The sequence below is a fragment of the Salvelinus namaycush genome, unplaced genomic scaffold (genome assembly GCF_016432855.1).
Source record: "Salvelinus namaycush isolate Seneca unplaced genomic scaffold, SaNama_1.0 Scaffold396, whole genome shotgun sequence".
Taxonomy (NCBI): domain Eukaryota; kingdom Metazoa; phylum Chordata; class Actinopteri; order Salmoniformes; family Salmonidae; genus Salvelinus; species Salvelinus namaycush.
Genome location: NW_024060963.1, coordinates 87,094 through 101,427, shown reverse-complemented (window position 1 = coordinate 101,427; position 14,334 = coordinate 87,094). Strand labels below are relative to the sequence as shown.

The window sequence follows — 14,334 nt, the reverse complement described above, 5'->3', positions numbered from 1 at the left end:
CCTTACCATTGCTCCCAATGTGGAAAGTGTTTCAACCAGCTGGGGGAGCTGAAATGGCATGAAAGAATACACACAGGGGACTTGCTGTCTTATATTGTTGACTGCTAATGATTACCTGTTTTTACCATATGAACTTGAATTGTACAAAGTATACTAAAACATATATTTGTATGTTTTTATTAGAAAACATGAATTGAATATGGAGTATGTCAATTTGAATATAGAGTAGGTCAGGTTCCATGTGTTTAAATGGTCCTTTTTCAAACTCTGTGTTTGTGTTTATCTGGGTGTCTTTCCACCCACACTACAGATAATCAAGTGATATTTGGATGTGATGCATTTGTTCCGTTGTTTACATTTGCAATGTTGGCCCACTGATGATTTAATGAAATGAAAATGTTCACAGACTCTGTAATGCAAAATGTTAATTGTATGTGTCCACATATCTGAGTATGTGACTTGTGGTGGATGAATCAGAATTAGTTGGGTAACATAGATAATTAAGATGTCTTATCTGCATAATATGCTGATGTGATATACTTGTTATTAGAATGTATCCCTTCGGACTCTGGTGTTGGCAGTTGCACTTCTTCCCTCAGCTGGGGCTCAGTCACCTGGGGCCCAGAGAGGGGAAAGGTCAGGCTTGTCTTTTACATGTCCCTGGTGCTATGCAGAATATCAGGAAGGGAAGAGGACAGGAGGGAACATTGTCTTCATATGTGAATGTATCTGTTAAACTATGTGAAGGGATGGTGTGATTAATGGGGAACCAATTACTGGTTTCCACAATATCTGTGCGCAAGTCACTCCTTCCTTTGGCATTGGGGGGAGGTGTATGGCAGTGTCTGGAACCATTGTATGTCCTCTCTGATGTTGCACTTATCCTGGGATAGTGTATGACCTAGAGGCTCACTCCCCTCAGTGAGCTTGTCCAGGAGTGGGGTCAAGAAGGGGTTTTACTTGAGATGGGAGTATCTAGAGTTGACAATTGAGTTATGCCATTGGATGAGTTGGTGTTTTTGTGCTATGAAGTACCAGGAACGAGATTAGAACCTCGTTTTAGGGACCAAACTGAATGATAAATTATAGCGAATGCTATCTGGCTACAGGATACTCCTTTCTCATTATAAAGTCTCACTTTGTAAACTGTTCCTAATATCTGTGGTTTATGTCGACTAGGGGGTGGATCTTTGCTATAAAAGATCTCAGTAGCCATTGTGTTGCCACTCTCAACGGTTCATTAGAAATAGTGAATTGTTGAAAGTCATTGCAAAGATCTTATTATTAAAGATGTAGTTTAAGTATAACTCTGATTGGTGTGTGAAGTTTGTCTCTCCTCATTTGGTAATACAGAAATTAACCACCACAGACTTACCTTGTGAAACTGTCCTATTATAATCTCCTGTTCCTGGGAGTATCATCCTGTCATGCAAACCAGCTGCACCTGCGTCCTTGTATGAATAAAGTCCCGCCCAGGAACAGGAAACTATAAAGATATGTGCTCATCACCCAATGCTTCAGGAATTCAGACTGTCTACACTGTGCTGTGTAACTGTTATTCTCTCTGAGCTCAGAAATAAAGAATCTTGGTTTGACTTGGACTCCAGCAGATCCTTATTTTATAATATCCACCACAACTCTCCCACGGATTGCTGTTTATCATTGTCTCAATGAAGAGTTCTTTGTTTTACTTTCCTGGGGTCATTTTCAAGCCTCCCACTGGTTGAATAAATGTTGTTTCCACGTCATTTCAACAAAACAAATCCATGTGATGATGTTTGATTAATGTGGAAAACTGATTGGATTTGTAAAAAGCCATGAACATCAGGTATTTTTTATTTTTCACCGAACTGGCAACCTAAATCCAATGACAGGTGATATTTTGTGTAGTAGTAGGACTGCTGCTTCCTACCTGACTGGTAATAGGACTTCACTGCTACTTCCTATCTGACTGGTAATAGGACTTCACTGCTGCTTCCTATCTGACAGGTAATATGACTTCACTGCTACTTCCTATCTGACTTATAATAGGACTTTACTGCTACTTCCTACCTGATTGGTAATAGGACTTCTATTTATACAATCAATCAAGCAAATTTGTATGGCCTTTATTTTTTACCTCAGCAGCGGTCACAAAGTTATTTTACAGTCATCTGGCCCAGAGACACCTTGGACATACAGGGCACCACTGCCCCTGCCTTTCTCCCTGTGTGATGTCATATCCTTTTCCTGTTAAGGCACCTGACCAGCTGAGTGCAGGTGGGCTCTCCTGTGAACATGGGGCTGAAGATCAGACATTGAAGAGACTCCGGGGGCGGTGATGAAGGCTGTAGGAATGAAGATAGCATAATTTCCTGTGGGCAGTGTAGCATAACTTCCTGTGGGCAGTGTAGCATAACTTCCTGTAGGCAGTGTAGCATAACTTCCTGTAGGCAGTGTAGCAGAACATCCTGTAGGCAGTGTAGCATAACTTCCTGTAGGCAGTGTAGCAGAACTTCCTGTGGGCAGTGTAGCAGAACTTCCTGTAGGCAGTGTAGCATAACTTCCTGTGAAAGTAGTGAAATTAATGACATGGAATGAAAAGGTGTGGTATTTACTTCTGAGTATGTCCAATGTATATTGTGTGATCAAAATCTACTATAAAAATTATAGTTTTCTTAGTTTACCAAACTTAATTGCCAATCAACATTCCCAGCATGAACAGCAGCCTCGTAAACAAATTCGTATTTACAATGACAGCATGGCAAAATGCCTCCTGTGGGGCAGTAAACACAGATCTGGTTATTTTGAAAATACTTTGTATTAAGTTGTTAGCAAGAATAAACAATGCAATTAACATTTTCCCAAACTGCGTCACCCAAACTAGTCAGCAGATGATTCTTTCAAGTTGTTTCTTGCGTGACGTATAATCGAGTCGACGGGACCGTTCGACACAAGGCTACTGATTCAGACAGATCGGCAGCTTGCTAGCCAACATTCTATAATGAAAACAGGTACATTCTGAAAGGTTTTGATGTGATAACAAAAATGTTATTCACGTCTGAATTCTGGATAATACTGTTTGTTTTATTTTATTTAAATGTTATTATTTATGTATCATACTATGCGAATACACTATCAAGCAATGCAAGTAGATATTTGGAATTAACCCCAAAGAAGGTTTTAATCAATAATTTATTAAGAAAACCAGTAGTCACGATCAGACTATGCTTCCTATTCAGGCATCATATAATGCACAGCCACATGCAAATACATCAACTCCACCAATAAAATATTGAAAACTTTAACATGACTACTGGTGATGTCATTATTTTCGTCACCATCCATCAATGGTTAAATTGCATTATTATTCTTTGTACATGGTGTGCCTGCCTCCTGAGTCTGACTAGAAGTCCACTCGGAATACCTCTTCTCTGCCGTCGGCGACGAGCCCCGTGGGGTACGAACAAAGGATCACATTCTGGAAAGTCGTATTCCTGGTCGTAATGCTGGTGAGTTACCGCCGCTCTGATATCCAAATGTTATTTCCGGCTGTATGTAATAACACAACAAACGTCCTGGGCTAATAGAAATAACAAAACACTGCAAAGTTGCTGAGGAGCCAGAAGCAGAGTTTAGAACATGTCTCTTGGGAATATTTTAACTTGGCACATACAGTATTCAGACCCCTTGACCTTTCACCTTACAGCCTTATTCTAAAATTGATTAAATCGTTTTTTTTCCCCTACAAACAATACCCCATAATGACAGAGCGAAAACAGGTTTGAATTGTTTTGCAATTTTTGTGGTGTTGTGAACAATTATAAATGTACACTGACACATCGCGACCCACCATTAACAGGGTCGCGACCCATACTTTAAGAAAGGCGGTTGTAGGGTCATACCCAAGACTCGAAGCTGTAATCGCTGCCTAGGGTGCTTCAACAAAGTACTGAGGAAAAGGGTCTGAATACTTATGTAAATGTGATATTTCCAATTTTAATTTTTAGTGTTAACCTGTTTTTACTTCGTCATTATTGGGTATTGTGTAGATTGATAATTTTAAAAAAATCTATTTTAAAATAAGGCTTTCACGTAACAAAATGTGGATAAAGGGGCCCGAATACTTCCGAAGGCATTGTATTTGCACCCTCTGAACTAATCCTAAAAAAAAGACTAAAATCCAATTTATGCTTTATCCAAAAATTTGGTCTCAGCCTCCAGAGGCCAAATGGAGCTCCGTACTGCACCGCCATGCGCCTCCCAAATGTTGTACCAATGAGGACAGCTCTGTATAGGTTCTCATTGACATGATTGGTCAATGCGGCAACTTCAGGAGAGTAATGGCACAATCTGCGAAAGCCAGCAGGAGAGGGAGAATGGTTGGGTCAGGTTAAAACCTCTTCCGGATAGGACCCTTCATCTCAATTTCCACCTAAAATGACCCAAATCTAACTGCCTGTAGCTCAGGACCTGAAGCAAGGAAATGCATATTCTATACTATTTGAAAGGGAACACTGAAGTTTGTGGAAATGGGAAATGAATGTAGGAGAATATAACACATCTGCTAAAAGATAAAAACAAAATAAACACGTTTACAATTTTTATTTGATAATCTTTGAAATGCAAAAGAAAGGACATACATTGATATAGGACGCTGGGGGTCATTTATATGTTGTCCACAACAGGGCAACAGTACATGTGCAAAGTCAGACTGATAACTTCAAGAATGAGCGAGTTACATGACATTTAGTATGAAGTCACCCAGGTGTCCCACACGAGTTGCCCAAATGTACCCAAATGGCCGAATTGATTTTTTCAAGAAAATAACTATATAGAAGATACAAAAATGCTATGCTAATAAAAAATACAAGTCTACACACTCCCAGGAATGTAATAAATGATGGATCATTAGCTTCCCTACATAAAAGGTACTAACGGGAAATGTGACAAGAATGCTGATCCAATATCTCCAAACACAGAAGTGAAACATTTAAGGGCCAAGTTAGCAGCCCACAGTGATCCAATGTCACTGTTGAACAACACCACAAACCACACAAAGTAAAAAACAAACAAAAAACAACAACTATTTGAACACTTTAGAATGACAGTATTTGGAAGACCCTCAGTCCTCTACACAATATTGTGCTGCTGATGCCAAGTCCCAAAGCAGTCTCTTTCTGCTGTAAAGCAGAGGCAAACCGAACAAGTCGTGCAGGTGATGGGGGACTTCATGTGACAAAGAACACAACGACGCCTCCATGCTGTGGCCTTTTTGCCCCGAGGCACATTCATGCCTGCAGTTATGAATTTGGCCATGTGAACACCACTGGTGGCAGGAGCAGAAGGGACAGAGGTAGAGGGGACAGAAGGTGATGCAGTGGACTTTGTGCCGTAGCCAGCAAGCTCCTGGATGAGCAGCTTTCTGAAGGCTAGCTGTGTCATGGGGGTCTGTCCACAGCTCTTAGCCATTTTTTTCTGGAGGATGAATGCATTCACCACAGCAATGTTGATGAAATGATAAAACAATGTTCGGTACCATTTCGTTGTCTTGTGGAGAACATTGTAGTAGCCTATCAGAGCGTCTGACAGGTCCACACCTCCCATGCTCTTGTTGTAATCCTTCACAGCAGCAGGAATGGGAACATTTTTAGTGGTCTGTTCCCCATTAGCGTCCTTCACACGCCTGACGACGTGATCGCCACTGTACGATTTGTGGATACTGGAGCACATGACCACCTCTCTGGTATCCATCCACTTTACAAAGAGCAGGTCATCTTTACGAATCCATCGCATGGTACCCTTATCAGCCCGCTTAGGCATGTCGTTGACTTTTGTTTTGGGAAAACCCACTCTGTTGGGACGAATGGTGCCACAAGCCCACACATTCAGCTTCCTCAGGTCTGTGAACAGGGTAGGGCTTGTGTAGAAGTTGTCCACAAACAGTTTGTAGCCCGTCCCCAGCAGTTGAAAATCTAATAATTCCATAACGGAATCATAACTAAGTCCCTTACCGGTGGCTGAGATGGATTTCCCCTCGTAAACAAAAAAATTCCAAGTGTAGGCACACACAGAATCAGCCAAAACAAACAGTTTGTACCCCCCTTTTGTTGGCTTGTTACTCATATATTGTTTGAGGCCAATTCTAGCCTTTGAGGCTACCATCCTCTCATCTATGGACAGGTTCTGGTTGGGTTGAAAATGGGTCTTGCAAGCCTCAACCATGCTGGGATAGAGAGGTTTGATTTTGCAGAGCCTATCAAAGCTTGCTGTGCCTCTCTTCAGTATAATGCCCCTTAAAAACCACACATGCGTCGGGTGCGTCGGCGCTGGGGGCGGAGATGATGGCTAAATCTCAGTCCAAGTATAAACATTTTGATGATATTATTGCAGAAATTGACCAGGAGTGTGACACAGAAGGAATGGATGAGGACTCTGTGAGTGACCACAGTTATGATTCCAGCGCGGAAGAAATGTTTTTGGAAGGAAAAGATCCACTTTTAGACCAGTAAGTAAAATAGGTTTTTGCGTCTCATGCTAATGCAGTTGTTTAAATGGTCGCATATTCATTTGATATTTTTTATTTATTTATTTATATATATTTATACACACAGTCGAAGTTTACATAAACTTAGGTTGGAGTCAGTATAACTCGTTTTTCAACCACTCCACAAATTTCTTGTTAACCTCACTAGGGTATGTGGGACGGTAGCGTCCCACCTCGTCAACAGCCCGTGAAACTGCCGGGTGCCAAATTCAAAACAGAAATCCCATAATTTAAATTCCTCAAACATACAAGTATTTCACACTATTTTAAAGATACACCTGTTGTAAATCCAGCCAAAATGTCCGATTTCAAAAAGGTTTTACGACGAAAGCACACCAAACGATTATGTTAGGTTAGAGCCAAGTCACAGAAAAATACAGCCATTTTTCCAGCCAAAGAGAGGAGTAACAAAAAGCAGAAATAGAGGTAAAATGAATCACTAACCTTTGATGATCTTCATCAGATGACACTCATAGGACTTCATGTTACAGAATACATGTATGTTTTGTTCGGTAAAGTTCATATTTATATCCAAAAATCTGAGTTTAGGCGGGACGCTACTGTCTCACTTGGCCAAAAGCCAGAGAAGATGCAGAGCGCCAAATTCAAATGAATTACTATAAAAATCTAACTTTCATTAAATCACACATGAAAGATACCAAATTAAAGCTACACTGGTTGTGAATCCAGCCAACATGTCAGAATTCAAATAGGCTTTTCGGTGAAAGCAAACAATGCTATTATCTGAGGATAGCACCATTGTAAACAAAGAGAGATAAGCATATTTCAACCCTGCAGGCGCGACACAAAACGCAGAAATAAAAATATAATTCATGCCTTACCTTTGACGAGCTTCTGTTGTTGGCACTCCAATATGTCCCATAAACATCACAAATGGTCCTTTTTTTCGATTAATTCCGTCGATGTATATCCAAAATGTCCATTTATTTGGCACGTTTGATCCAGAAAAACACCAGTTCCAATTAGTGAAACGTGACTACAAAATATCTCAAAGGTTACTTGTAAACTTTGGCAAAAAATGTCAAACTACTTTTGTAATACATCTTTTGGTATTTTTTAACGTAAATAATCGATAAAGTTGAAGACGGGATGATCTGTGTTCAATACAGGATTAAAACCAACTGTAGCTAGCTTTCTGGTCACGCGCTTCTAACAAACAGGACTTCGAGTGACCCTCCTTCAAGATGGCCGTACTTCTTCATTACACAAAGGAATAACCTCAACCAATTTCTAAAGACTGTTGACATCCAGTGGAAGCGGTAGGAACTGCAAGAAGGTCCCTTAGAAATCTGGTTTCCCAATGAAACCTCATTGAAAAGAGAGTGACCTCAAAAAAAAAATCTGAATGGTTTGTCCTCAGGGTTTCGCCTGCTAAATAAGTTATGTTATACTCACAGACATGATTCAAACAGTTTTAGAAACTTCAAAGTGTTTTCTATCCAAATATATCATAATCATATCTTCTGGGGATGAGTAGCATGCAGTTTAATTTGGGCATGCTTTTCATCCAAAATTCCGAATGCTGCCCCCTACCCAAGAGAAGTTAACTGGCTTGTTCAGGGGCAGAATGACATTTTTACCTTGTCAGCTCTGGGACTCGATCCACCAACCTTTGGGTTAGTGGCCCAACGCTCTAACCACTAGGTTACCTTATCGCCCCAAGGTTCCACATCATCAAGCGACATGGTCTGTTTGGTGCTGTTCCATTCACTCCATTCCATTGTTATATAAATAGCCATTGGAGGCTGTTGAGGGGAGGGCGGCCCACAACAATGGCCGGAATGGAGTAGAATGGAACAGCACCAGAACAGTACCATTCCACTCACCCCACCCCGGCCACCACTATGAGCCGTTCTCCCCTGACCAGCCTTATTCACCATTGATAAACACACACTTCACCGTCGTGATTATGTTCCCTCTACTCTATATAATAGACATCTGTTTATTTTACGTGTCGATACAGGGCTCATCTGTAGAAGTATTCTTACTGATTGTTTTTTCTTACACAGTGCCAGGGACTCGGATGAACAATGGGAACCCACAATGTCAAGGTGTCCATCCCCCACTAATTCAGACGCTGAAGCTGGTTCATCCAGCCGGACCCCTGCTGTCTCCTGCTCCACACCTTCCCCCGCCCGGCCATCTAGAGGTGTGAAGAGGCCAGCCCAGAAGCGGAGGAGGGCCAGTGAACCAGCGGCAACTACCACCGAGGCAGAGGACCGTTGGCACACTGTGCTAGAAGATGATGTGGAGCCACTTCCACCAACATTTAGACCGAAAAGGCAGCCAGGACCTCAGCTGGACATGACTGCAAAGTACAGCCCCCTTCATCTTTTCCAGATGTTTTTCTCCTTGTCAGTTCTTGATTCGCTGGTTTCTAACACCAACAAGTATGGGGCTAAGACACAAGCAGGCAAGAAAGAGGCATGGAAGCCCATTTCCATCCAAGACCTGTACTGTTACATCTCACTGGTTATTTACATGGGGTTTGTGAAGTGTAAAAACCTCAAGGACTACTGGAGAACGTCAACACTCTACCAACTGCCTTTCCCCTCCACTGTCATGTCTTCTAAAAGGTTTCTGACTATCTCGCAGGCGCTTCATATTAGTGACCCACAAGTTGACGACGACAATGACAAGAAGAGAGGCACAGCAAGCTTTGATAGGCTCTGCAAAATCAAACCTCTCTACCCCAGCATGGTTGAGGCTTGCAAGACCCATTTTCAACCCAACCAGAACCTGTCCATAGATGAGAGGATGGTAGCCTCAAAGGCTAGAATTGGCCTCAACCAATATATGTGTAACAAGCCAACAAAGTACAAACTGTTTGTTTTGGATGATTCTGTGTGTGCCTACACTTGGAATTTTTTTGTTTACGAGGGGAAATCCATCTCAGCCACCGGTAAGGGACTTAGTTATGATTCCGTTATGGAATTATTAGATTTTCAACTGCTGGGGACGGGCTACAAACTGTTTGTGGACAACTTCTACACAAGCCCTACCCTGTTCACAGACCTGAGGAAGCTGAATGTGTGGGCTTGTGGCACCATCCCAACAGAGTGGGTTTTCCCAAAACAAAAGTAAACGACATGCCTAAGCGGGCTGATAGGGGTACCATGCGATGGATTCGTAAAGATGACCTGCTCTTTGTAAAGTGGATGGATACCAGAGAGGTGGTCATGTGCTCCAGTATCCACAAATCGTACAGTGGCGATCACGTCGTCAGGCGTGTGAAGGACGCTAATGGGGAACAGACCACTAAAAATGTCCCCATTCCTGCTGCTGTAAAGGATTACAACAAGAGCATGGGAGGTGTGGACCTGTCAGATGCTCTGATAGGCTACAACAATGTTCTCCACAAGACAATGAAATGGTACAGGACATTGTTCTATCATTTCATTGACATTGCTGTGGTGAATGGATTCGTCCTCCAGAAAAAAATGGCTAAGAGCTGTGGACAGACCTCCATGACACAGCTAGCCTTCAGAAAGCTGCTCATCCAGGAGCTTGCTGGCTACGGCACAAAGTCCACTGCAGCACCTTCTGCCCCCTCTACCTCTGTCCCTTCTACTCCTGCCACCAGTGGTGTTCACATGCCCGAATTCATAACTGCAGGCATGAATGTGCCTCGGGGCAAAAAGGCCACAGCATGGAGGCGTCGTTGTGTTCTTTGTCGCAGGAAGTCCCCCATCACCTGCACGACTTGTTCGGTTTGCCTCTGCTTTACAGCAGAAAGAGACTGCTATGGGACTTGGCATCAGCAGCACAATATTGTGTAGAGGACTGAGGGTCTTCCAAATACTGTCATTCTAAAGTGTTCAAATATATATATATATTTTTTTTACTTTGTGTGGTTTGTGGTGTTGTTCACAACAGTGACATTGGATCACTGTGGGCTGCTAACTTGGCCCTTAAATGTTTCACTTCTGTGTTTGGAGATATTGGATCAGCATTCTTGTCACATTTCCCGTTAGTACCTTTTATGTAGGGAAGCTAATGATCCATCATTTATGACATTCCTGGAAGTGTGTAGACTAAGCATTTTTGTATCTTCTATGTAGTTATTTTCTTGAAAAAATCAATTCGGCCATTTGGGCAACTCGTGTGGGACACCTGGGTGACTTCATACAAAATGGCATGTAACTCGCTCATTCTTGAAGTTATCAGTCTGACTTTGCACATGTACTGTTGCCCTGTTGTGGACAACATATACATGACCCCCAGCGTCCTATATCAATGTATGGCCTTTCTTTTGCATTTCAAAGATGATCAAATAAAAATTGAAAACATGTTTTTTGTTTTTTATCTTTTAGCAGATGTGTTATCTTTTACTGCCTCCCAAACCCGGATCCGGGAGCACCCCCCACCCCCCCCACACTGATTAGCATAGCTAGCATAGCTTCTCAAGTAAATAGTAGCATCTAAATATCATTAAATCACAAGTCCAAGACACCAGATGAAAGATACAGATCTTGTGAATAAACCCATCATTTCTGTTTTTTAAAATGTTTTACAGGGAAGACACAATATGTAAATCTATTAGCTAACCACGTTAGCAAAATACACCACTTTTCTAACTCCATCAGTTTCTTACTCCATCACTAGCTATCACCAATTCGGCCAAATAAAGATATTGATAGCCACTAACCAAGAAAAAACCTCATCAGATGACAGTCTGATAACATATTTATGGTATAGGATAGGTTTTGTTAGAAAAATGTGCATATTTCAGGTAGAAATCACAGTTTACAATTGCACCCACCATCACAACTCGACTAGAATTACTACAGAGAGCAACGTGTATGACCAATTTACTCATCATAAAACAGTTCATAAAAATAGACAAAGCATAGCAATGGAAAGACACAGATCTTGTGATTTCAGACAATATTTCAGATTTTCTAAGCGTTTTACAGCAAAAACACAATAAATCGATAAGTTAGCATACCACATGTGCAAACGTCACCCCAGCATGAATTCAAGCCAAAGGGAGCGATATCGTTATCATCGCCAAAAGATATAAATTTTTTCACTAACCTTTTCAGAATTCTTCCGATGACACTCCTGTAACATCATATTACAACATACATATATTGTTTGTTCGAAAATGTGCATATTTAGCCATAAAAAACCGTGGTTATACAATGAAAATAGTAGCAAATCAAGCCTCAAAATGTCGAACGCCATCTTTCAGAGTGATCTAGTTTAATCGAAAGCTAATCATATACTTGACTAAAAAATACAGGGTTGACAGGAATCGAAAGACAAATTAGTTCTTAATGCAATCGCTGATTTACATTTCTAAAATTATCCTTACTGTGCAATACAGGGTTCGCCAAGCGAAGCTATACCAAACAAAATGGCGGAATATGCGTTTAAAATATTTCGACAGAACAACGATTTATCATATTAAATATTTCTTACTATGAGGTGATTTTCCATCAGATTCTTGGGCAATGTATCCTTTCTTGGGTCTAATCTTCTTTTGGTCGAAAGATGTCCTCTGTCCGTCGAAATGCCCACTAACGTTCGACCGGGACCCCGAAACGTGCCCGGCGCTTCAAAGAGCATCACATAGAACTTCCTCAAAATCGCACTAAACGGATATAAATTGCTATAAAACGGTTTAAATTAACTACGTTATGATGTTTCTAACTCCTATATCGAATTAAATTACAGACGGATACATTTCACGTTGATAACCGAGCCTTTGAAAATGGCATCCCGAGGTCCTCTTCTGCGTAATGGCCAGAGTCGAAAGGGGGGCTACCCTCACTCCTTGGCCTTTTATAACCTCTGAGAGCTACGCAGAAAGCCCATTCCACTTCTCATTGGTTACTGACATCCAGGGGAAGGCGGGTGCAGTTCATGTCGTTCCATAGGATACACACAGACCTTAAAAACTGATCTGAAACCAGAGCTTCGCTCTCAGACCTTCGCACTATCTGTCATGGATTTCGCTGTAGAAAGAGTTCTGGGTCACCCACAGACATAATTCCAACGGTTTATGAAACTAGAGAGTGTTTTCTATCCAATAGAATTAATAATATGCATATTGTACGAGCAAGAATTGAGCACGAGGCAGTTTAATTTGGAGACGACAAAATGCTAATTCGAAACAGCACCCCCTGTAGTCGCAAGAGGTTATATTCTCCTACATTAATTTCACATCTCCATGAACTTCAGTGTTCCCTTTCAAATAGTATCAAGAATATGCATTTCCTTGCTTCAGGTCCTGAGCTACAGGCAGTTAGATTTGGGTAATTTTAGGTGTAAATTGAGATGAAGGGTCCTATCCAGAAGAGGTTTTAACCTGACCCAAACATTCTCCTTCCTCTCCTGCTGGCTTTCGCAGATTGTGCCATTACTCTCCTGAAGTTGCCGCATTGACCAATCATGTCAATGAGAAGCTATACAGAGCTGTCCGCATTGGTACAACATTTAGGAGGCGCTTGGCGGTGCAGTACGGAGCTCCATTTGGCCTCTGGAGGCTGAGACTAAAATCCAATTTATGCTTTATCCAAAAATGTAGTATTTTTTAGGATTAGTTCACTGAGGGTGCAAATACAATGCCTTCGGAAGTTTTCAGGCCCCTTGACTTTTTCCACATTTTGTTACGTGACAGCCTTATTCTAAAATAGATTTTTTTTAAATCATCAATCTACACAATACCCAATAATGACGAAGTAAAAATAGGTTAACATAAAACATTTTTTTTTTTGAAATATCACATTTACGTAAGTATTCAGACCCTTTACTCAGTACTTTGTTGAAGCACCCTAGGCAGCGATTACAGCTTCGAGTCTTGGGTATGACCCTACAACCGCCTTTCTTAAAGTATGGGTCGCGACCCTGTGGGTTGCGATGTGTCAGTGTACATTTATAATTGTTCACAACACCACAAAAATTGCAAAAAAATTCAAACCTGTTTTCACTCTGTCATTATGGGGTATTGTGTGTTGATTGATGAGGGGGGAAAAAAAGATTTAATCAATTTTAGAATAAGGCTGTAAGGTGAAAGGTCAAGGGGTCTGAATACTGTATGTGCCAAGTTAAAATATTCCCAAGAGACATGTTCTAAACTCTGCTTCTGGCTCCTCAGCAACTTTGCAGTGTTTTGTTATTTCTATTAGCCCAGAACGTTTGTTGTGTCATTACATACAGCCGGAAATAACATTTGGATATCAGAGCGGCGGTAACTCACCAGCATTACGACCAGGAATACAACTTTCCAGAATGTGATCCTTTGTTCGTACCCCCCAGGGCTCGTCGCCGACGGCAGAGAAGAGGTATTCAGAGTGGACTTCTAGTCAGACTCAGGAGGCGGGCACACCATGTACAAAGAATAATAATGCAATTTAACCATTGATGGATGGTGACGAAAATAATGACATCACCAGTAGTCATGTTAAAGTTTTCAATGTTTTATTGGTGGAGTTGATGTATTTGCATGTGGCTGTGCATTATATGATGCCTGAATAGGAAGCATAGTCTGATCATGACTACTGGTTTTCTTAATAAATTATTGATAAAAACCTTCTTTGGGGTTAATTCCAAATATCTACTTGCATTGCTTGGTAGTGTATTCGCATAGTATGATACATAAATAATAACATTTAAGTAAAATAAAACAAACAGTATTATCCTGAATTCAGACGTGAATAACATTCTTGTTATCACATCAAAATCTTTCAGAATGTACCTGTTTTCATTATAGAACGTTGGCTAGTAAGCTGCCGATCTGTCTGAATCAGTAGCCTTGTGTCGAACGGTCCCGTCGACTAGAT

At 41.2% G+C, this 14,334-nt stretch overlaps 1 protein-coding gene across 1 annotated transcript; it reads left to right on the top strand.

The window, feature by feature from the left end:
* The first annotated feature begins 6,320 nt into the window (after positions 1-6,320).
* Positions 6,321-13,857, top strand: LOC120040967 (piggyBac transposable element-derived protein 2-like). The gene is made up of 3 exons (XM_038985937.1): positions 6,321-6,487; positions 8,557-9,194; positions 13,811-13,857. The coding sequence occupies exons 1-3, from the start codon at positions 6,321-6,323 to the stop codon at positions 13,855-13,857; spliced, it is 852 nt and encodes a 283-aa protein (XP_038841865.1).
* The last annotated feature ends 477 nt before the right edge of the window (positions 13,858-14,334 follow it).

Excerpts from the sequence above, each read along its gene's own strand:
- LOC120040967 (XM_038985937.1), top strand. The coding sequence starts at position 6,321 with ATGATGGCTAAATCTCAGTCCAAGTATAAACATTTTGATGATATTATT. Across the intron at positions 6,488-8,556 it reads AAAGATCCACTTTTAGACCA|TGCCAGGGACTCGGATGAAC; the intron begins GTAAGTAAAATA and ends TTTCTTACACAG. Across the intron at positions 9,195-13,810 it reads CGACAATGACAAGAAGAGAG|GGCTCGTCGCCGACGGCAGA; the intron begins GCACAGCAAGCT and ends CGTACCCCCCAG.